The sequence below is a fragment of the Schistocerca cancellata genome, chromosome 5, assembly GCF_023864275.1.
Source record: "Schistocerca cancellata isolate TAMUIC-IGC-003103 chromosome 5, iqSchCanc2.1, whole genome shotgun sequence".
Taxonomy (NCBI): Eukaryota; Metazoa; Arthropoda; class Insecta; order Orthoptera; family Acrididae; genus Schistocerca; species Schistocerca cancellata.
In genome coordinates, this window is record NC_064630.1 from 196106943 (window position 1) to 196133280 (window position 26338).

The 26338-nt window shown below is 36.7% G+C and overlaps 1 protein-coding gene across 1 annotated transcript in view; it reads right to left on the reverse strand.

Annotated features, from left to right (window-relative positions):
* The window catches only part of LOC126188442 (centromere-associated protein E-like), a 618456-nt gene that overhangs the window by 180842 nt on the left and 411276 nt on the right, over positions 1 to 26338 (reverse strand). The window contains exons 20-21 of the mRNA XM_049930047.1: positions 13265 to 13405; positions 2253 to 2312 (exon numbers count right to left, since the gene is read on the reverse strand). Of these exons, the coding sequence (XP_049786004.1) occupies positions 2253 to 2312; positions 13265 to 13405 (201 nt within the window). The remainder of the gene's footprint in view (positions 1 to 2252; positions 2313 to 13264; positions 13406 to 26338) is intronic.

The window sequence follows — 26338 nt, forward strand, 5'->3', positions numbered from 1 at the left end:
ATCCAACCAGCTAGTCCAGAAACAGATTTTCCATCCTGTCTCTTCCTGTGAAACCTACAAATATCAGTCACAACTGTGGACAAGTAACTGACTAATACTTCTTTCACCACCCAGGCACTGTAAAACACAGCCAAGTACCATGGTAGGGCTTCATCTACCTCACACTATTCCCTAAAACAAAATATGTCCCCCCCCCCCCCCCTCCACCAAAGTTCTATCCACACCACCCAAAGTAGTATAATATCACCCAACTAACTAACAAGATATCCTTCTCCATCTGTATTGCAATCAGGCTTCCACGGCACACTAATCATTTCTATTTGAATCATCTTTGAAACCCACCCTCTACCTCCTACTGCTAACTAATCCCAAGAATCTCTTAGCCTATAGAATTTTGTATACTAGTTATGTTATAAATACTTTGTAGCATTCTACTCTTTGAAGGCAACAAAAGTTTTGTCTACACCGATGACTGGTTACTCACAAAATGCAGTTACTGTAAATTTCAACATACAGTTGGTGAAAATGCTCCACATCAAAAATAAAATGATTTCAACTGGTGATATAGTACAATATGGATCACCCAATCCTCCCCTGTAACCCAAGGCCCAAGAATTCTACAGTGTAGCATATCAAGTCTCCTTGTCGAAATCTTGTGCACTCTCTTTCTCATACTTGAACATTCTTGTTGCTATCTCTTTCCTGAACTGTTTGGTACTGCATTCTCCACACACCACAGATGCAGGGAAAGTGCTCTGTGGCTGGCATGAACTATTGCCCATAAACAGTCAGTGTAACCACAGGAACTGGTGTGTGTGTGTGTGTGTGTGTGTGTGTGTGTGTGTGTGTGTGTGTGTGTGTGTGGTTGTGTAGGTACATGTGTCCTCTTAAAGCAGAAGAAGACTGGTAGATGATTTTATGTAACACACATCAATCAGCTATATGTGAGTGGTTGCCTTTCCCAATTTTTGTATACCATTTTTCACATTTATGATGTGCAACAATTCATATGACATATTTTACAACCAAATAATAATGAAATGGCAGTTTGAAGGTGTTGAGATTGAAAGTAATAAAAAATGTTATTAAATGCCTTAATTACAGAAAACAGCATGAAAACACAAACAGAACAGCAACACTAAAGATGCTTTCAATGTACTACTAATGAACAAGTCACTTAGTATAGAACAGAAGAAAATAATTTGTCAAGAAATTCATCCAGATTGCGTTTCTATATAGATATGAAAGTTCTTACAAATGATTGAAATGCAGCTATGCACAAAACTGATAAAAACCTGATGAACAGGAAGAAAAATCAATGAAGATAATTTGAAAGAGATTAATGAGCAGAGAAACTTCATAGCAACAATCTAACACAGAAAAACAAAACATTTTGAATATTTATGCAGATGAGTAAGTTTCAAAAAGTATTGGAAGGAAATACTTATGGGAAAGAATAACAAGGGAAAGCCAAAAAAGAAAATAGTCAAAGATATATTGGAAGTAACAAAGTGTCAACATTTTCAAGAAATGAAGAGGACAGCACAAAATAGGGGATAGTGTTTGCAGTGACACGGCATAGCCTTGTAAGGCAACGAAGGTATTATTTTTCAAAGAAAACTGTTACCTATATTCGTAGCAACTGAGACCTCATTACAATAAACTAGTACTTGTCAAGCTGCTTTACAATGAACATTGTTACTTGCCATGCAGCTAACAGGAATTTTAAGTATCTGAATTTAGGTAATCATATTATTTGTAGAAGAAATACAAAACGAGGCATGTTTTCAATGTTCTTTTGAATCGGTTATAATTCCCAATTTCTTGTTTATGTTAGGTGGGAGACTGCTGAATAACTTTGAACCAAAGTACCAGTACATAACTTCACTCCAGCCACTACAGAAGGAGGTAGTCTATATGGAAAAATCATTTTTGTGTCTTTTAGTGTGTATGGGAATTGAAAAAAGTGAAAAGTAAACACAAGATACAAACTAGCCCCTTGTATTACAATCAGTGACAACCTCATAAAAATACTGAGAGACATTGTGAAGAACTACAGTTAATGCAGAAAAAGAAGAAAAGTACTGATACCAGGATGGTACTTCTTTCTAAAAATTTATTTGTTAGTAAAAGGGACAAATTTGGACTGAACGAGAAATCTGTAACTTACAACCTCACACAGGTTTACAGTTAACAGCTATAAGAACTGAGAAAAATTAAAGATGATATTACACTATTAAAAACACATGTACCTTTCTTTCTAGTTTTTCTATGGTTTGTTCTAGTTTCTTATTTTCCTGCTTCAACTCCTCCTGAAAAAAATGATGTGCCATTAACATCAGATATGGAATTTATGGACACTAAAAAACAATTTCTTCTGTGTAGTACATACTGTTGGAAAATGATGTCACATTTGTAGTCCCTCCTCTTACAGCTACCATAAAGAATTGTTTCCTTCAAAATTAAAAACAACATTGTCTGTATGTTGTCAAACAATGCAGAGACTGTGGGGGATATGACAGACTCAAATCAAAAAGAATCTAGAGTGAAAACTGTAACATTGCAAAGAGAGCAATTGTTATGAGATTGGATCCCTCTCATACTGGGGTCTGACTAATCAGCCCTCTGTTCTAGCCTTCCCCATCCTGTCCAAAAACTAGCAAAGCTTTTTTTATATACTTGTATATTGGTAGTATTTAGAATTTCAACTCCTGAAGGCATATACTGCCAGTCATTTCGTCCCTTTGCAAATTTTATAGCTTTCTCAAAGATATTTTTTTGGCAGAATCCATAGTGCTCACACATATCAGTGACAAAGTCATTACATACTGAGCATGAGGTGGGATTTAACAAAGATGAATAAAAAACAACAGTCTTGGAAAAGAATCTTCATAGTGTTCACGTTATATGATTTATGGAAATAACAGTAAGCCTAAATCAAAATGGCTGGATGGGAATTTCAATCCCGTCACAGGAAAATAAAGGCACAGTGCCTTAACCATACCATCAACTTACTTTGTGAAACAGAGTCAACAGACAAACAATTTTAAAAATATTGTTGGTTTTCTTTAGTACAGTAAAATCTAGATTTATATGGATAAAAGTTATTTAGTTAAAAGTATACACTAATAAAATACATAACTTCTATCAACAATGATCTATATTTGTTTCCAAGAGTAGCCACATTGACTCAGAATTTTAGTACAGCATGTAATACTTCTAGAACTGTTTAATTACTGTGTCTGATAATTTTGTGTGATAATTTTGTTTGTGTTCTTCCTGTTTCAGCAAATGGTTAATGAGCACTTGTATTATATCGTAAATATTACTGGTATCCTTTATTCACTTTAATGTGCCACAACAAAGTATCAAGTTAACAGGTGTCAAAGTTACTAAGCAGGAAAGATTCATTATTTCAGTCTCTCGCACACAGAGTTAATTATACATCATGATAAAAATATCACAGAAAATTTAGTGTGATACTATATTCAATATATCATAGATTATTATACCTAGAGTCAACTACACACAATGAAAAAAATATCACAAAAAATTAACAAACAAGTTCAAGACTCAAAACAGTAAAAAGTCTATATATTTCAATGTGTGAAATGAGAAACTACACAATATCCTATTGAAAGCTACTACAAATCTCAGATATATCAATACAAAATATGATCACTGATGAAGAGGAGGAGAGAAAAATAATAGTAAATTATTAATAGAACAGCTAAAATAGACAATTATCTGTGTCAGTCATTTTAGAAGAAGAAGAAAAGGAAAAGAGCACTCAAAATTAAACTTCATCAAAATTAAATAATTTCATGGTAGATGTATTTTATTATTACTGATCCATTTAATAACACAATACTTCCTTTACTAAAATTACAAAAGGGTGTGATTTCCCAAAGTAAAATTTCATCAGTTCCATCCAACCACCATCTACTCCAGTCCAGTCACAAATGTCACCTACCCCATCAAAGGCTGAAACCAGTCATGAGATCTACAAACTAAGCTGCAACCACTGTACTGCACTATAAGTGGGCATGACAATCCACAAGCTGTCTGTCCACATGAATAGCCATTCACAAACTGTGGCCAAGAAACAAATTGACCAACTTGTTGCTGAGCATCCATTTCACGACTTTTCCCACATATTTGGTTGTATTTTTGTGAAATTTTTTGGGCATAATTCAATGTTATTTACAATTTTTTTTAGTTTTTTTTACACCACCATGGATACTTAATCCTTCCATCTGCATCAATACAGAAAAGTTTCCTTATCCCTGGCCAGAACCCAGTCCCACATACTGGTCCTGCATTTTTACTTGACTCATGGAAGCCCCCCAAATGGCCTTACCACCAAATTATCCATCTCCAGCTGCCAAACTTCCTTCTACAACGACCTCCATCTGTTCAGATTTCACCAGTCCTTAGCCCTCACGAGCATAGTCCTGCAAAACCTTACCAATCAGGCCCAAACCTCTTTGCAATACCTCCTCCCCATCCATGAAATTCTCCTACCATGCAATCCCAAATTTCTGGATCCCATCACACACACTGAAACTCTTGCTTTCCAGGAACTAGAGCAACATGCATAACGCCACCTCAAACAACTCTGCATCTTGGTCACTTCCTAATCCCGCCTTGGGCTACCACTACCTCTGCAACAACCTCCAAACTTCCCCCACATCCTCTTATAGCTGTCTCCTTCCTAGTCACCATGTGTAAATATAGATCCTCACTCACAATTCCTTCTCCTTTGAAGGTATTACCTACAAACAAACCAGAGGTACAGCTATGGGCACTTGCATGGCACTATCCTATGCCAACCTATTCATGGCCCATCTAGAGGTGTCCTTCCTATACACCCAGAATCCCAAATCTTTCACCTAGTTCAGATTTACTGATGAAATCTTTAAGATCTGGATCGAGGGTGAGGACACCCTATCACATTCCTCCAGAACCTCAACAGCTTCTCCCCATTTGCTTCACCTGGTCATACTCAACCCAATAAGTCGCCTTCCCCAATGTTGACATCCACCTCAAAGATGGCTCTGTCCAAATCAAACCCCCCTACCACCAGCAATACCTCCACATTGACAGCTGCTACCCATTCCATACCAAGAAATCCCTTCTATACAACTTAGCCACCCACTGCCATCACATCCATAGTGATGAGCATTCACTCTAGAAATATACCAAGGCTCTCACTGAGCCCTTAACAGACCATATGTATCCTCCCATCCTTGTACAGAAATGAATCTCCCATGCCTTATCTTTCCAGTCACCCACCACCTCCCAAAGTCACACTGTCTGGCCACAGAGAAGCATTCACCTCATGACTCAGTAACACCAAGGACTGGAGCAACTGAATTACATTCTCTGCGAAGGTTTCAACTACCTCTCGTCATGCCCTGAAATTATAAATATCCTCTCCACTACCCCTTCCGCCATCCACTGAACCTACACAACATCCCCGTCCATCCTACTTAGTCCCTGCTTGCAGCCCCTTGCCTCACAGCTCATATCCCTGTAATAGACTTAGATGCAAGACCTGTCTGAACATCCTCCTACCACCACCTACTCCAGTCTGGTCACAAGCATCACCTATCACCAAAGGCAGGGCTACCTGTGAAACTAATCATTTCATCTACAATCTAAGTTGCAACCACCATGCTGCATTCTTTGTGGCCATGACAACCAACAAGCTGTCAGCAGAGGAACAGCTGGACCACCCTGTCGCTGAGCACACCGCCCACCATGGCATTCTTCATTTCAATGACTACTTCACAGCCTGTGCCATCTCGATTTTTCTCACCAGCTTTTCTCAATTGTGCAGGTGGGATCTCTCCCCCTGCAATATATCCTACATTCCCACAACCCCCTTGGCCTCAACATTCAGTAGTCATTGTCCTTACCCATCAGCCCCTTCCCTGTTCCCACTCCAGCACTACACGGCCCTCTATTCCACCAAAGCACTCAGTCAATATACTTCTCTCCTTTTCCACTAACCCTCCTCTCTCCCCAGTCCACTGCCTAACCTTTCAACTGCACCTAGCTGCCTACCCTCTCTCCACATCATCCCCACATGCTCCCACTAGCAGCACTTCACTGTTCCCCATCCCTATCCTGCTCTCCCTCCCCCTCCTCACCACAGCCTCCTCCTTACCCCCACCTGGTTGTCTCTCCCATCACGCACTATTGCTCATAGTCTGGCTTCAGTTGCCAGAAACTGTGGTCATGTGTGTGTTGATGCACTTATGTGATAGCATGTGTGTGTGGTGTGTGTGTGGTGTGTGTGTGTGTGTGTGTGTGTGTGTGTGTCATCTTTTTTCAACAAAGGCCTTGTTGGCCAAAAGCTCATTTTGTGACAATATTTTTGTTATGCCTATCTGCAGCTCAGCATCTCTGCTATAGGGTGAGTATCTGCTATAAGGTGAGTAGCAACTATCATTTTCATAAAATTGTTACAGCCCATCCTTGACTTTCCATTGTCTGATTTTTCATCAGCTTTTGTGTGAATGGTTGAACAATGATTTTATATTAGTAGCTTCATTGGTAATAAAAGCATAAATACAAACTAATTATTGCTACTGTTAGTATGAGAGAAAGTACTGAATAGAAAACCACGTTCACTGTAAAAATGAAGCAATTAAAATAAGTAAGAGAAGCACACCTGGAAGGAGCTGTCATAAATATTTACAAATAAAATGAAGGTTTCATAGTCTCCTGGACTACATCTTTCTGGATACAGAATATATTCTGGACAGGTACTATGCAAACAAGTTATGGATGGTGGCCTAATGCTGTGAACATCCATATTTACTGCAATCAGATTTTAAATTTCTTTATACTGTGATGCCACAGCAGATGGGTATGACACCGGCTCATAGATTTTATCTTGCATTGTGAGCAGAAACATTGGCAGCCTACAAAATAGGGGTAATATTGTGGAGGCATTCTTATAATATTTCATTATATACAGCTGTGCACTGCTCTGTTGGAATAGCACTCCTGGAAGACCTGCAATGCAAGGCATCAAGTATGACTGCAGAATATGCAACACCTGATACTCATTTGCCATAGTCAGTAATATTATTACTAGAAGAGTAGGAGTGACAATGAGCTTTATGCAATGGAAATCCAGACCTGGAATAACATAAGTGGGGTATGTGACTGTACCTTACAGCTATTTCCAGCTGCTGCTCTGTGTAATAACAGCATCCCATAAGAGTAAACCAGTTGCGCCTTTGCCTGATACTGTTCATACCTGAGGTACTTAGGCTATGCACAGCTCTGTTTAAAAAGAATACTTCATTGTAGCCAATGTAGGATAGAGCTATATATATCTGTTTTCATGTCCCATGGCTAATTCTAATTCACTGCAAATAATAACCTGTAGCTGTAATCCTGCAGTCAAATAGTCGAAGCATTGGCTTAAATTTTGAATTAATAAAATACACAGAAATACAAAATAAAAGTTAAATGATTAATTTAATAACAAAGGTTCTGTTCTAATGCCTGTAATTGATTTAGATGACAGAATTATGTTGAATAAAAATTATGCGTGTAAGCTACTACAAACAGCATAGTGAACGCATTATTGTGGCCAAGATAGATACGAAGCCCACACCTACTACAGTAGTACAAGTTTATATGCCAACTAGCTCTGTAGATGACGAAGAAATTGAAGAAATGTATGATGAAATAAAAGAAATTATTCAGATAGTGAAGGGAGACGAAAATTTAATAGTCATGGGTGACTGGAATTCGAGTGTAGGAAAAGGGAGAGAAGGAAACGTAGTAGGTGAATATGGATTGGGGCTAAGAAATGATAGAGGAAGCCGCCTGGTAGAATTTTGCACAGAGCACAACTTAATCATAGCTAACACTTGGCTTAAGAATCATGATAGAAGGTTGTATACATGGAAGAACCCTGGAGATACTAAAAGGTATCAGATAGATTATATAATGGTAAGACAGAGATTTAGGAACCAGGTTTTAAATTGTAAGACATTTCCAGGGGCAGATGTGGACTCTGACCACAATCTATTGGTTATGACCTGTAGATTAAAACTGAAGAAACTGCAAAAAGGTGGGAATTTAAGGAGATGGGACCTGGATGAACTGAAAGAACCAGAGGTTGTACAGAGTTTCAGGAAGAGCATAAGGGAACAATTGACAGGAATGGGGGAAGAAATACAGTAGGAGAAGAATGGGTAGCTTTGAGGGATGAAGCAGTGAAGGCACCAGAGGATCAAGTAGGTAAAAAGATGAGGGCTAGTAGAAATCCTTGGGTAACAGAAGAAATATTGAATTTAATTGATGAAAGGAGAAAATATAAAAATGCAGTAAATGAAGCAGGCAAAAAGGAATACAAACGTCTCAAAAATGAGATCGACAGGAAGTGCAAAATGCCTAAGCAGGGATGGCTAGAGGACAAAGGCCCCCAGAGTAGACAACATTCCATTGGAACTACTGACGGCCTTGGGAGAGCCAGTCCTGACAAAACTCTACCATCTGGTGAGCAAGATGTATGAAACAGGCGAAATACCCTCAGACTTCAAGAAGAATATAATAATTCCAATCCTAAAGAAAGCAGGTGTTGACAGATGTGAAAATTACCGAACAATCAGTTTAATAAGCACAGCTGCAAAATACTAACACGAATTCTTTACAGACGAATGGAAAAACTAGTATAAGCCGACCTCGGGGAAGATCAGTTTGGATTCCGTAGAAATACTGGAACACGTGAGGCAATACTGACCTTACAACTTATCTTAGAAGAAAGATTAAGGAAAGGCAAACCTATGTTTCTAGCATTTGTAGACTTAGAGAAAGCTTTTAGACAATGTTGACTGGAATACTTTCTTTCAAATTCTAAAGGTTGCAGGGGTAAAATACAGGGAGCGAAAGGCTATTTACAATTTGTACAGAAACCAGATGGCAGTTATAAGAGGTGAGGGACATGAAAGGGAAGCAGTGGTTGGGAAGGGAGTAAGACAGGGTTGTAGCCTCTCCCCAATGTTATTCAATCTGTATATTGAGCAAGCAGTAAAGGAAACAAAAGAAAAATTTGGAGTAGGTATTAAAATCCATGGAGAAGAAATAAAAACTTTGAGGTTCGCCGATGACATTGTAATTCGGTCAAAGACAGCAAAGGACTTGGAAGAGCAGTTGAACGGAATGGATGGTGTCTTGAAGGGAGAATATAAGATGAACATCAACAAAAGCAAAACGAGGATAATGGAATGTAGTCAAATTAAGTCAGGTGATGTTGAGGGTATTAGATTAGGAAATGAGACACTTAAAGTAGTAAAGGAGTTTTGCTATTTGGGGAGCAAAATAACTGATGGTGGTTGAAGTAGAGAGGATATAAAATGTAGACTGGCAATGGCAAGGAAAGCGTTTCTGAAAAAGAGAAATTTGTTAACATCGAGTATAGATTTAAGTGTCAGGAAGTCATTTCTGGAAGTATTTGTATGGAGTGTAGCCATGTATGGAAGTGAAACATGGACGGTAAATAGTTTGGACAAGAAGAGAATAGAAGCTTTCGAAATGTGGTGCTACAGAAGAATGCTGAAGATTAGATGGGTAGATCACGTAACTAATGAGGAAGTATTGAATAGGATTGGGGAGAAGAGAAGTTTGTGGCACAACTTGACCAGAAGAAGGGATCGGTTGGTAGGACATGTTCTGAGGCATCAAGGGATCACCAATTTAGTATTGGAGGGCAGCGTGGAGGGTAAAAATCGTAGGGGGAGACCAAGAGATGAATACACTAGGCAGATTCAGAAGGATGTAGGTTGCAGTAGGTACTGGGAGATGAAGAAGCTTGCACAGGATAGAGTAGCATGGAGAGCTGCATCAAACCAGTCTCAGGACTTAAGACCACAACAACAACAACAATGTTTATTCAAGAAAGGACATCTCAAATAAATGGGAAATGGTCCTACAATATTCAGTTAAAATGAACAGAAAATACCCTTACCAAATGCAGTAAAGTTACATTATGTGGGATATGAGATTGGTAGCAAAGTTCCAAAACTAAATAGTCATCAAAGACTAATGAAAACTAAGTCCATTTCATGATCACGATACACAAAAGATTCAACAGCTAAAAATAGTTCAGCATTCAGCAAGATGATTCGAAAATTAACACATGCAGTGCAAACAATAGTAGTTCTATTCTCAGTTCCATAAATCAAGAGGCAAAAGTTAGAATCCTACTATGGGGCACATTCAGTCCTCTCAAAATATAAAGTCCCTTCAAAAGTTCAGAGTATTATAGCAGCTGTTCACCACCCAGAAAAGATCACCTATATGACTGAGTCACTCATGTCAGTCTAGAAGGGTCTGCTTTCTTCCAGAACTCGACACCACATGTCCAGAATTTCTCCCTTTAGCTCTTCACTCAAGAAGATCCAGTTTCCATTTGACTCCCATAGTCCCACTACTATCTGCTTTACCATTGGCTGAAAGCCATCCCCACCAAAAATACATCATCCTTAAACTCTATAGACATGATTTGATTCAGGTTGACCACTGCCCAGACTAAACTAATATATTAAAACAACATTTAAAAAAAGAAATGTCTTAAACATTTGGTTACACACAGATCATAGTAATAATTCACACTCAGATCATTTGCAATAATCATAAGTAACAGTCGGTTCAAAAATAAATGAGCCAGTTTTCTTGCACAAATGCATTCACATTAAATAACTACAGATTATTACTAAATATTATTTAAACAGTTATTTAATGCCTTCTTCACATAAGTATCTTTCGATTCTCTTTTCAGTCATGGTGTCCGCAAATACATGTGGTTGACCACTTTTAAACTAGCACAGCTTTTTAATAGCACTTGCAATCAGCACTTAAATAATGTTACTGGCAAAATAGTAAACTGTTCATTAAATAAAAACACAAGTATGACAATATGTGAGGTATTCATATTCTATTCATTAGCTGTGCAAATGTGGCAAATACAATGTTGTGGCAAACATTTTGGTAATAAAAAAGATATAGGAGACATGATAAATTGATAAAAAAAGTAGATATAGATATGTATCTTTCAGTGATGATATCTACAGTGCAATGCTATAATCTGTGATGTCATTTGTTGAAATTGCATGAAGCAATTAAAAGTTGTTAATTCAGAGGCTCATTGTGTAAACGTTTATTCACTGTGGAATATTAACTTCTATAGTTTTAAAGATATTGAAATATTGTTGTGAGATTTGATGTGCATTTTTATGAGAATGTAAATGTTTTCATATTTGCATTAATATTTAAAGTGAGTTACTGTCAAATCTTAAAGACCTGTAACTTAGCTATATTTAAGATTGCGTGAATCTCTGCCATTTCTTGGAAGAGCTGTCCAAATTCCAGGTTTAGGGATTTTCCCTATTTCTATCCTTGTCCCAGCAACTGCATTTACTCATACCTGTCACCTTGCCAGAAGCAATCAGCTGATGCGGCATGCTCCGAGCCTTTGGGCCCATCAGCATTCAGCCGTAGATGAAATACACTTCATCTCATAGCAGTTCTAGGCAGCTGATTAGCTCGCATCTTTGCTGTACTCCATACATTATTACAACTATTGAGCAAACTTTACATATAATGTACAGTCTCAGTGTGGAGTTTTATGAGTGCTATAAACCTTGTGACATCATGTTTTTATTTTGAAAATAGGACACTAAGTGAGGCAGCATAGCAGTTAAGACACTGAGCACACATTCCAGAGTAGTAGGTTTCAAATTATTGTCCAACCATTCAAAGCTGAATGTCAGGACAATTACTTTCAAAAGGGCATAGATGCTTTCCATGCATCCTTGTCCAAACAAGAATGTGTTTCATCTGTAATGGCAGTCACATCAACAGGACATTAAATCCTAAACTTCTAGAAGCAATACAAGATACTAGGTCTAGCACATTGTGCTGAGCTGTTATCAGCCCTTACATCACTTCTCAACGTAGCCTCTGTTGTATAATGGTCTCCGAAGCCTTCACTACAATATTGTGGTTGAGTGTTGTTGCAAAGAAAATAAAGATGATTTCAGAAGACAGGAGACTTCCGGATGTGCACATACACAACTACAGCAAGTGTCCAGATACAAACCGTATTCACATTAAAGACACTTGTCACAACTGAATGTATTATTTCAGACCATTACTTCAAATGATGCCATACTGTATATCTCATGGTGATCATCTTATGATAGGGTGTCAAACTTCTGGTATATTAGTCAGGGTGACCATTGAGCAGTTTCCACAGTTACTCCCTAACAGTATTAGTGGCACAAAATGACTGAGTGCTCAGTAGTGGGCACTGTATATAATGCAGATATATTTTATGTCTCACATAGCAGGGTTTCTAGTAGCACTACGTCAACAGTATAGTGTGTATATGTATGCACTCAGATGTCACAAAATGTTTCCACATTCTACCATACTTCCTAGTTTCTCATCAGCAGAGTGCATATAGGAGCACCATAAATACTATTTGCAGCAACCTTCATAGTACCCAGCATCTAATGGCTTAGTTACATAAAAACAATTACATGAAAAGGATAGATTGCTACTCACAATGAAAGGATTGCCATACATTTAAGCTTTAAGCCAAAAGGCCTTCTTCTGAAGTAGAAAACACACACACATTCACACATGCATGGCCACTTTCTCTGGCTGCTGTGCCCAAACACATGGCCAGTGACAGTGGACACGTGTGATTTGTGTGTATTTTTTCTACTTCGGAAGAAGGCATTTTGGCCAAAAGCTTAAATATATAGCAGACTTTTTGTTGCACCTACTTGTGACTCAACATTTCCTCTATATGGCAAATAGCAACCTAATTCTCTCCATAATATTGTTGTTATCCTGTCCTGGGCTTTCCACTGTTTAATCACATAAAATGTAGTTAGAAATAGCATCAGGTACCAACAAAAAATGCAAATTTTCATGCCCATAAAAATCAGGTTCCAACTCAATGTAGAGTCAATCCAACAGCTTTCTGTTCAAGGTACAAACATTCTTTACTAAAATAATCATTACCTGTGACTTTTAACCATTTGCTTGTGTCAATGTCTTATGTCCCATACATAAAGTTAGAACTGATTTTGATCATTACTTCTGAGCGTGTGGTTTTGTTTTCAGAACAGAGTACATTTAGGCTGTGATAGTGATTACCCTCACACATTCAATTGAACTTAATTCTAGTTATCACTCCATGCAAAATATTTCACTGGATATGAGATACCTTTGTCATACTGAGTTCAATAAAGAACTCAGATAAAAAAAATCCCAGAAGACACAATTCCTGTTGTAGTATGTCGTTTTGATAGTGGAGGCTGAGATTTGATTCCTTCAGATTCTTCACTGTATTTGCTTTTATCACCACCTCAAAATGAACATTGGTAGTTTAAAATAATTTCTATTAACAAACAAGGTATGCCCAGAAAGCAAGTACCATTTCATTCTACCATGACCCAGACAGTGTCTCTGATCTGTACATTCGCCCTATTCTTTCTGATTCACTGTCTTTCCACAAATGCCATTGTGGCCACACTGCACTGTGTTTACATTAGTTAGTGGTTGTTCAAAATGTTTAAGAGAATCTCTGAGCCCGCCAACTATGAAGTGCATTCTGCTATATGCTTTTTGATTGCAAAGAATGTTACACCAGCTTAAATATATCATCAACCTGTACAGATCTATGGTGAAAATGTAGTGACTAATGGAATGGTGCGAAAGTAGGTGAGACAATTCAATGATGGATAAAGCAATTTACGTGATGAAGGATGGAGTGGGTGGTCTTCCGTTGTTGATGATGGATTGGTTGAGAAAATGAAGAGAAAATTTGTGATAACTGACAGTTCACAATAAGGATATTTCCTGCTGGGTTTCCACAAATTTCAAAAACTGTTTTGTATGAGATTGTCACAAATTGCTAAAATTTTTGCAAACTGAAAATTCTTATGTAGGTCCACAAAATAGATGACACGGCAACGCTTTGACATTTCTTACCAAATACAGTAATGAGGCAGTTGAATTCTTAAACAGAGTTGTGACCAGTGATGAAACTTGGGATTTCATGTCACTCCAGAGTCAAAACAATAGTGACTGAGTGGGGGCACGCATGACCTCCAAAAAACAAAAAAATCAACACAATGTTGTCAGCACAAATAACTGTGTGCTCAAATAATTGTGTACACTGTGTTCTGGGACACACATGGCATTCTATTTGTTAAATTCCTTCCCAGAGGTGTAACCATCAATGTGGTATGATATTGTGAAACACTGAGAAAACTTTGACATGCAATTCAAAAGAAAAGGCACAGAATGCTCAGTCAAGGCACGGAGTTGTTTCATGACAAAATACATCCCCATTCTGTTGGTGTCACTCAAAACCTTATTCAACAATTTGATTTTGAGTAGTTAGATCAGTCATCGTACAGCCTTGATCTCTCACCTTAATGGTACTTACTTCCCAGACATGCCCTGTATTTTGAAGACACAGCCAACATGAAACAGTTCTCACAAATTCATATTGATACATACATTGATCAATGAACAGTCACACATAAATACTGGGGATCAATCCATGCACAGAGTGTGAGAAAAATGACAACACATATAGAGAAATGTTTTCTATTCATATATAGTTTGTAAATGTTGAAGTCTGCTTATAAGGACACTTTATTTGCCAAAGTCACAATTTCTTGTACAGTGATGACTAGTTTCAGCAAATTTGAATTGCTGTGTTAAAATCTGGAAGTATATGAAATGTCAGCTACAGGTAAATATTCGACTTGAATATGTAATATAGGATAACAGAGAAGGAAGAAAAAGGAATTACATACCACATCAGTACAAGCAGTAGCATCCACAATGACCATTGTATGTAGGAAATGTGTCATAATCAATAATAATGTTACTGTAAGACAAAAAACAGGTGTGTATGTAGAAAAATATCCCATTATAAATACAATAGTACAAGGTGTGTTTGTAACTGACATACCACACAGTAAAGATAATACTTTACACATTCCATGGCAATTAGAGAGATAAAATGTACATCAATTGTTACAAGTTGCTGATAGCAGACAGTACCATGTTAGACAACACAGCCCAATTGACAGATGGAGGAAGACTGGCATACAGCTTGCAAAGTGCTAGAGTCTGACACCTGGTAGCAATATACTTTACTCTAAAATATTTTCATAATGATGTAATATTTCATACAGAAAACCATAAAATGTAAAATCATTATATAAGAGAACTGCACACTGAGAACAGTAGATAGCATAATATTATAACTTCTGGTAAATCATATTTTGGTAATCCATATGTGTTACATAAACAATGTGAGATTACATTATTGACAAATACAATGAATATTTAAGGGGTATATACTGGAATATATTCCTGAGATTAGTTGTATAGGAACCAGCAGTCACTGTGAAGAGTCTTAAACACTAAAAGTACATATTTTATGTCTTGGGTTATTTAGCATCATATGTCATGAAATTAATTCTTTAATACCTTATGTTATGAAAGCAATTCTTAAGGTCCACAGGTTTTTGTCACATATTTTATTGTAAACTAAGATGCATGAACATTGGTACATTTATGACATAATGTCAAATCTGTTGTATACTTTTCTATGTATCATTCCTATAATCTACTACATTACACGATAACGTCTAAATACTCCTTACAAACAATATTGTAATCTCAAATTATTATTTATATAACATTTAAAGTTTACCAAAATAAGATATACTGAAATTTATAATTACATTTTATAATATTCTGTATGAGATATTACACCACTCTTGATTTTGTAAAACATTTTATACTGTTACATATATGTTGAACCATATTATTTTTTCGTTCTTTTCTTTTTATACATGTAAGTTATATATAAACTGAATTACTTATAGATATGAATATAATAGAGGGAAACATTCCACATGGGAAAAATATATCTAAAAACAAAGATGACGAGACTTACCAAACAAAAGCGCTGGCAGGTCGATAGACCTGTGTGTGTGTGCGAGTGTATACCTATCCTTTTTTCCCCCTAAGGTAAGTCTTTCCGCTCCCAGGATTGAAATGACTCCTTACCCTCTCCCTTAAAACCCACATCCTTTCGTCTTTCCCTCTCCTTCCCTCTTTCCTGATGAAGCAACTGTTTGTTGCGAAAGCTTGAATTTTGTGTGTATGTTTGTGTTGTTTGTGTGTCTATCGACCTGCCAACGCTTTTGTTTGGTAAGTCTCATCATCTTTGTTTTTAGAATTACTTATAGACTGTGACAAAGACAAATTAATGAGTTGTTTTGTGGCAAGGATAGTGTTTTGATACTTCTGCATGAAAAAAGGAAAAAGAAATGTGATTTTCAATTTATTAATTCCCATATCTTCACCTGTTTGTTTCTATAAGTGGTAGCAGACAGACATATGATTAGATATATTGTACCAGTATTGTTTAAAAATATTTATTTCAACCATACATTAAAAAATGTTAAAAACAGTTATTAGGAAAGCAAAGTTTACTCATGCATTCGCAACAACCATACCCGTCTGCACATTATTTTGCCCACCACTGAGATACTGCATCAAGAGTTTTGGAGCAGACAAGAGGAATTTGCATGAGCAGCGGAGGACCAATTGTGCATCAGGATGGTTAACATAAGGAATATGCACAATGGAATTAATGTGAAACAGTATGTAACTTGGTTTATGAATATTGATCTTTAGATGTATTGACACTGAAGGTCTTTTGATATTGGTTCAAGATATGTGCACAGATTTATAAATTAACTTCCAATTTCTTTCAGCTATTCCTTCCAATCAATTTTTTTCAATTATTCAAGCAGCAATTATCAATCAGTTTCCATTATTTGCCCGCCAACATATACCACTATTCAATTGTGACTGTTTAAAGGATGGTGCTGAGTGAAATATGAACAGACCTTTCAATTGCTGAGATAAAAAAAATTGAGAGAAATGATTCATTTTATTGTTACAAAATACTAAGGAAACTTTTATTTGTTACATGTCTGTGAGATTGGGAGTAAGAAAAAGATTGAAGGAGCAAATTAAAATTAAATTATGCTTACAAATAAGATGTGCTGGGAATGCTGATTTCTGTGAAAAAAGGTAGGAATCTGCTATACTCTATGTTTATATGGCCGTGCTTGGTGCCATCTCTCTGGCAGTAGATAATTTCTTTACCTTCCAATTAATATCCTTTATGGAAAGTGCATTTCTACGGAAAAGACAAAAATTTCTACAAATTCATCATTCTATAAGACTGTGTCAGATAATAATCAGGTTCATTAATGAATATGCAGCTAAATCTGCTTAAATTGAACAGTACCAATACACACAAAATTTCACTTCTGAAACAAAATTTATTCATAATTTTGCTAAAAACTATTCACAATGGAGTCAAAAGAAATGGCCATAGTTGAAAATTGTGATTCTTAAGTTTCTCCCGGCGTATTTGATAATCAAAATATCCACGGGTATGCTGCCGGTCTATAGTGTCCAACGGGCACAATATTTCGGCGATCAAACATGTCGCCATCATCAGGTGAACTGACGGACTGAGCTCCTGTGAACGTACCGGCACGGAGATCCGTACGCTATGGCTGCTCTGAGCCATAGCGTACGGATCTCCGTGCCGGTACGTTCACAGGAGCTCAGTCCGTCAGTTCACCTGATGATGGCGACATGTTTGATCGCCGAAATATTGTGCCCGTTGGACACTATAGACCGGCAGCATACCCGTGGATATTTTGATTATAGTTGAAAATTCATTACAAAATGCAATATGCCAAGATGTCAGAAATCCAAGCTTGGCAACAGTTGAAGGTAACATGCCAACTCATGAACTGGCTGATGGCAACAAAAACGAGGTTGGCATTCCACTATCAAAAAATGACGACACTTGTAATATAAATAATTGTGATGCCACTTTTAAGACAATGTCTTAGTTCTCACTGGGAAACATTTTTTCAAATAGTGAAACTGAAGGGCACAACAGCAAAAGGTCCTTTGATTACTTGCTCACAACACTGCCAACACACGAACAGGAAACAATTAGGAAAAAAATTTAGATCTCATGCAACAAATAACCCAACAGTTTACAAAACAACAGGAAAATGCAACACAACAACTTAAGGGTATAGGACAAAATTTTACACAGCAAAATAAGGTATTTAATGATTTCAGGAATAGTATTAGTCAACAGTTCAGTGAGGTGAGCAAAACTATATGGACTGAATTATGTCATGAACTATCCAGGAAGTTGACAGAGCTAGCTAAACAACTGAAACAAGAAATAATTACTGACATATCTCGCAATATAAATATGTTAACGGAAAGAGTATCATCCATAGCCGATAAACAGGAACAACTTGCAGGTGAGCTGCAAAACCTTAGTGAAACATACTCTCAAATTCAGGAGATGCGGTCTGAAGTGCATGTGTCAGTAAAAAATGTGACAGACACAGTCAGTGAGCTGCAAGATGTGTGCAAAAACTTACCTACAGTAGAACAAAAGTTAAGTCTAAGAGAAGACCAGTTAACTTTAGAGTCAAAATTTCCCAAAAAACAGACACGTAAGATATGTGCAGACATAAAGAAAATAACTGAAAAATCTGAAGCTGGGGTGCTGGATAAGGGCGGCACACTTGCTAAAATGGTAGTGTCAGAGTGAAAAATTTATGTGGATACAGTAGAAGAAGCTGTAAAAGAGAAAGAAAGTCAATTTCTAGGTCAAATAGATTCAGGTTTAAAGAAAGCAGGGGAAAGGTTATGAGGCAGTATTGCTAAAACTACTGACATTCCAAAACAAGATTTGATAGAAAACAAACCCGTTCTTTTAGAGAAGTTACCCACAATATGTGGGTTGCCTGTCGAAGGAAAATGGAGAAGGTTGCAGAATGTAGCAACACTTTCCGGCAGCAGTACTTGTCGAGCAAGCAAAACTGCCATGCGCTACCCCACAATTGAACACAAACACACTTGTCATTGACAGCATCTCATGTTTTCCAACATTATTTGCATATGAGGGACTAGTTAGGCATCAACAATTTCTGGTATTTACCTCTGAAGGGAAAAGAACAAACCCCATGGTCATTATCGGAGCATTTTGAAATGTTTTACCTCATACCTGGACCAAAGCCCATAAAATTAGATTTGTTGTTGGATACACACAGGGTGACAATCTGCTATGGGCTATGAACATGGCAGAACATTGCCATTACCATGAATACTTTGAGAGAGCCTTTCTGGACAAATATTGGTCTAAGGCCATACAAGAGAGGCTCAGATGCAAAGCATTTAACCCAGCTCCATTCAATGGCTAGCAAGGAAACTTAAGGGGCTTTTTTGAAAAATATTTAAATAAAACCAAATACTGGATGAACCCGGTATCTCAAGTAGATGTGCTGAAAATTTTAAAGAGCTATCTTCCTACCCACATTAGGCAAAAACTCATTACCATTACGAAACGTGAAACTTAATACTTTCTATCTGTACTGAACTCAATAGATTTGATATACAAAGAGAGACCAGTGCAATCCAAGCCTATTAATACACAGACAGTGCCACAGAGATTTACGGACCAACAAGGGAACAACAGATTCGTAGTACAACATGGATGGCAACCTTACCACACACAGACCTTTGGTAACAGTAATCAGAATGGCAATGGAGAAAGCCATAAATTCAAGGGTGGATGTGAAAGAAATTGGCAAAAATTTAACAAAACGATCTCCAATGGACAAGTAGCATATGGCCAGCCTGTACAATATGTACAGACACAAGCTACTGGAAATAATCAGCCAACCACTTGGCAAAAACAAAACAATTTCACACAGCTGAACAATCCACAGACAGTGGGATTTGGCCAGCAAAATAATGCACATATACTGATAACGCACAAAGGCAAAGAGAATTTCAGTTGAGAGCCTGACAGGAAACTAATTGGCATATTCAAACACCAACAGTCCATATAGTAGAAGTTACACCTAACCCAGACACTGATTCCATCACGACACAGGAAAACTTGAACCGGTCATGGTAGGCCCCCTTTCTGTAACCTGGGAGGAGAGTGGGAGCACAAGCTTGATCGACACTTGCTTTATCAGATACAATCCAGGTAGTGATGTGAAACATGATCTATATCAAAGTAATGAGGATACACAGAAAAACTTGACAGAGGGCGAAGTACAAGCCACTATTAAAGTCAAAATATTTGAACTTGATGTACTCATTGTGCTTGACACAGGTGCTACAACTAATTTGATGTCACAGGGATTCTTTCAGGAAGTGAAGAAATGCAGGCGTGTACCCAAACTGCCAGTGCAAAATTGCAAGGGACAAACTGCCACTGGTAAGAAATCAAAAGGAGCCAAAATACAAACCATAATTCCCATCCAAATAGAACAGTTTTCTGTACAATGCAATTTTTTGATAGTAGAGAAATTAATAGTGCATTGTTTAATCAGTATGGATACATTCAGGACATACAAGTACAAATTGATGTAGGAAAGGGCCAATGTCATTTCACTGCAAATAACCAATGTTTTGCAATAGACCAAATCAGGGGAAGTACTAATAGATGTAAAACTGAAGTTACTCATGACTTTGAGGTTTAATTGGTAAAACCCATGGTTATGTTTGTCAACACTTACAGAAATGAACAGTTGGCAGCAGAAGAGGTAAACGTAGACACAATAAACACAAAGGTAAGTGAACCAAAGTGCTTGTCTCAAGAACAGCAAGTGGAACTCAGGGAGCTGATACCTGCTTATATACATGTATTTGAAAAAAGACCAGGTGTCATTAAGGATTTTGTGTACAAAATGGAAGAATATCCCCATGAAACATTTTGCTCTACTTCATACCCAAAGCCCTGGCCAAAGAGGGAAGCAGTAAGAAAAGAGATTAACAGGATGCTTGAATGGGGCATAATACAGTCATCATTTTCCCCTTATTGTAGTCCTATTTTGGCCATGAATAAGCCAGATGACAAGGTGCACTTGGTCCTCAACACCCGTAACATTAATATGATTATTGTACCAGTCCAAACATGTCCAGGCAATTTAGAGGAACAGGTTATGAAATTCTATGATGCTAAATTTCTTACTATAATTGATCTCATATTAGCAAATAAGACTACATGGAGAAAGTCAGAAGTATACTGTCTTCATATGTGGGGGCAAGAGCTTCAAATTTCAAGTATTACCATATGGACTGAACGTAAGTGCAGGTGAATTTATCTCTGCACTGGACAAAGTGCTAGGGCCTGAACTTTTCAGTAAGGTAACAGTATATGTGGATGACCTCTTAGTTGCTACACCCACTTGGGTAGAACACTTAAGATTAATTGAACAAGTTGTTAGTAACCTTCCCCATACATCAACTGGATTTCCACCAAATGAGCTGATGTTCAACTGCAAACAAGTAGATGGTGGGAGAATCCTTCACCCAAGCTACCAATAGCAGAATTATCGCTGGAGGATAAAATACAACAAACAATAATCAACCTTGAAATCTGGACTAAATATGGGAAAGGAATTTATAACAGAAAGCTGAAACATACAACACAATTTTATACAGGACAAAACTTGTTACTTAGAACACATCCCAAATCCACAAAAATTGAAAAACTGAACCATAAGTGGCAACTGCTATACACTGGACCATACTTAATTACTGTAATCTCCTAACCAGAGCACGCAGATTGATACACATGAACACAGGTAAAGACAAAAGGGCCTTTACCCACACAAAGACTTGAGAATGTTCATATACTGAAGAAGGGCTGTATACCTTCTAAGTTGTATATATGTATAATAATATTAGATTTAGGATGCTGGAAAGTCATATTCCAGAATTTATGTTGTTATTTGATAAGGAAAATTTTTATTTGTGTTTTTTCTTATATGTCAAATGTGTAAATGATGAGTAGTTGTAACAAGGAAGAAATTTACTTTTGTGTGTCTAGAGACGACGATACTGTAAGTACAATGCTTAGCCTTGCATGAATCCCACTTGTAAACAAATAAACAAACTTGTAAAATGCACAACTCGCCACATTGTAACTGACATCAGAGGGATGCAGCACATGCACATTGGGAAGCAAGCTAGTCAACAAATCACAAGTGCATGTGTGCCAGACAGGCACAGCTGGGGGTGTTGGAGTGCCCAAAACAAACAAACCTGGTGAGCTACAGCCCACACAAGCATCTTTAAAGCATACTGAATAAACAACATAGAAAATTAAGGGAGAGTCTATACTACAGCTACAACTATTTACACAATATGCACATACAAAGATAAACTAAGGGATTATATATAAAGGAAAGGGATGCTAAACTATGAGATATTTACTTAAGCTATGCTGCTATACACATCATACATATATATATGTACAATATCTACAAATTTAATTACTGAAAGTGCACACACTAATTATACCTGATCGACAAGAAAAGTCTTGCTGCAGATAAACAAGCAAGTACAATATAAGTAGCAAACTGAATAAGAGGTCACACCACACCTATAATACACTTTATCTTTCAGATTTATAAGGTAAGTAGAGTTTCACACATGACATTAAATAAGTATTGTGATAGCATGACTGCTCACTGAAGTGAATGAATACATGGTTCAATATATGAAAAAGATATTAGTAGCCATCGAGCCACTATACACTTCTCTATGAAGATTTAGTTTTACATAAGTATTAAGTGTTTTTGTTCCAGTGAATGATGCATTGACTCATCCTAAAGTGAAGAAAGATAAATGCTTGTCAAGTGTTAGGTACCATATAAACATAAGAAAGGACCACGCCACAAGTTTATGATACATATGAATGTGATAGTGTTAAAGAATGTGAAGAAGAAAACAGTTGCGGTACGTCACATATCACGATGCTGAACTAAGGTTGAGCACAACCAAATAATCAAGGGTTTGAAACCTAACTACTGTGAGTATCGACTAAAATGAGAATGTCAAATACCTGATTTACAATGAAATTTTTTTGCATGTTTGTTAGTTATGAAAACACTGTTTTACGCTCATTAAACATAACACATCATATTAATGATACAACTCTGTAAACTGCAGCACATAAAATGGTTATTCTTTATATAATGAACATAACAAGTAAATACTGAGTTGCACTTTTAAACACTGAGTAAGTATTTGATATGATCGGTATCATCAGATTTGAGTCATGTTTAAAAACAATGAACTATTATTTCTTGGGATCATGGTTAAGTCTATTAATGAGATGTAACTGGGCACATAAATTTCCTCAACCCTGTAGTGTGTAGATCCCTCCTGGAGAATGCTAGAGGGGTGAGGCCATGTGTAGTTATCTGAGCAGCATGTAGTATCTATTGTAGTGACTTTTGTTTACTTCTTTAATTCTTTGGAATTGGTAAATATGCTCTTACAAGAATTCACTGCAAATTGAAATGAAATGTATATCAGTTTATGCCATAAATGAAAATAGAATCTACTATTGTATGAATATTATATGAAGAATGTATAACCAAATGAGAGTAAAATGTGTACTCATATAATTGGAATTAAATAATGTACAGAAAATGAAAGCAAAATGACAAGCAGTGACATTATATATAGAAAGGGGAGAGAATATATCACAGACTATAATGCATATAAGTGATGATAATGATATGTCAGCAAATGAATAGGATAAGTGTATTTCGTAATTGTATTTGTAGTTTTTTATGTTATGTATATGGTATGTGGAAAGGACACTACAGAAACTTTATGTAATGCAACTGTATGAAAGATGCTCAAAAACAAAATCAAAATGCAAAAACGTAAATAATCTGGTTGCAAAGTGTTAAGTGTGCGAGAGATATATGCAAGCGTGTGTGTGTGATAAACTAAAGATGGCAATACTTTGTGTAACATGAATTTCCTGTTGTCAACAACATCATAAAAGCAGCATGAAACTTACCTTGTTCACAAATGTATGCACGGCTGGTGTCCCCACTGAATAAGTGAGAGTGACAAGGTGAAATAAGTTCCTCAGGCTGCTCATATGGAAACCAGTAGTCACTGCATCAAAGATTTCACAAAGGATCACACTGCTGAACATGAGCTTCATGAATTTGTGCAGTGAAAGCTACTGTAAGCACATGACATGGACATTCTGGCTTTGTACTAAACATGTGAATGCAAACTGGGACGATAATGGACATTGCGCTGTGTGTGCATGCTTCGCAAGCTAAACACTGTGCAGATGCTCATTGACAACAGTGGGACTATATGGTTTCAGCAAGGACTTTATTAAGAGACAAAACTTATGTATGTAAGTGTGAAAAGAATCTGACATGCCCATATAAACTGATACCCATTTAGGATAACTCCAATGGCCAAAAATAACGGCTATGCCCATACTGGACAGGATTATAAACTATCAAGAAGGGAAATAAGCTCAGATACTGTGCACTTCCATATGACGTCAGTGCGCAGTGGGGGGCAATTATTTGAATCATATTATTTTTTGTTCATTTCTTTTTACACATGTAAGCTACAGGTAAACTGAATGACGTATATAGACCATGACAAAGATAAATTAACGAGCTGATTTGTGGCAAGGATAATTTCATCTGCATGAAAAAAAGGAAGAACAAATATGCTCTTCAATTTAATAATTCCTGTATCTTCACCTGTTTGTTTCTAGAAGTGGTAGCAGGTGGACGGATGATTAGATCCGTCGTACCAGTATTGCTTAAAAATGTGTATTTCAACCATACATTCAAAAGTGTTATAAAAAGTTGTTAGGAAATCAAAATTTATTCATACATTCATGATGACCACACCTGTCTGTTCATCATATCGCCTGCCGCCAAGATCCTGCATCACGAGGTTCAGAGCAGACTAGAGGAATTTGCACGAGCAGCAGAGGAGCGATCCTGCATTGGCATTATTATAATAAGGATGATGCACAGTGAAATTAATTTGAAGCAGTATGTAACTTGAATTACGAATATTGTTCTTAAATGTATTGACATTGAAGTCTGTTGATATCGGTACCAGTTAAAGTCACCCACAATATGTGCACAGATTGATAAATTACCTTCCAATTTCTTTCAACTATTCCTTCCAGTCAACTTTTTTCCAATTATTCAAGCAGCAATTATTAATCACTTTCCTTTATTTGTCTGTCCATATATGTCGCTATTCACACAGTGAATTTTTGTGGTACATACATGCTTGTATGAATATTACTTCACATAAGCAAAAATTATTAGTGTAAATTAGACTGCCACTGGGTGTCAGACTCAAGCACCTTGAGATATGTTTATGAGCTGTATGCTGATCTTTCTCCAACTGTTAACTTGGCTATGTCTATATCTAACATGGTACTGGATAAATGACTTAATATCAACAACTTGTAACACTTGATGTACATTTTATTTCTCTAATTTCCATTGAACATTATGTAATATTATCTTTACTGTGAGGTACGTCACTTACAAACACACCTTGTATTATTTAATTTATGACTGTGGATATTTTTCTACATGGTCCCCTATCTTGTATCTTACAGTAAATTATTATCAATTAGAAAGAAGTCTCAATTTTTAATGGTTAGTGTAGATGCTACTGTTTGTACTAATGAGGTATGTAATTCTTTTACTTGTTTCTCCATGATATTATATTACATATTAAAGTTGAATGTTCACCTGTAACTCACATCTCATATATTTTAAGATTTGAAAGTAGAAATTCAAATTTGCCTAACCAGTCATCACTGTACAAATAATTGTGATCCAGCAAATAAAGTGTTTATATAGGAAGACTTCAACATTTAAAATTACAGATTGCCTCCTAAAGGACTAACTATGTTAGCTCATTGAAATATGATTTCCTCCAATTGAGAGTGAAGACAACAAAAAGATTTATGAGGAGCTAGTATGAGAGAATGATAGTGAAGAAATTTAGCTGTTAACTAAAACTCAGAGACCAGTAAATGAGATGAACCTCCACAAAAACATTTGTCAGCTGCAGTCAGGGTACATGTGACTAGAAAACATGAGTAAACATATTTAAAAATGTATCATAGTTTGCACTGAACAAGCAGAGAGCAATGTAAATATAAAATAATATTGTTGGGAAACAACTATAAGCAGTTACAGGGGGAAATGGCAAAAAGGGAAGTCTGCATGCAAGTATTAATTACGCAATATAATTCCACTACAGTTACATCAAATTAAACCCATTCTTGTCATCTTCTGCTTATTTTAAGATTAAACATGTGAATCATTAT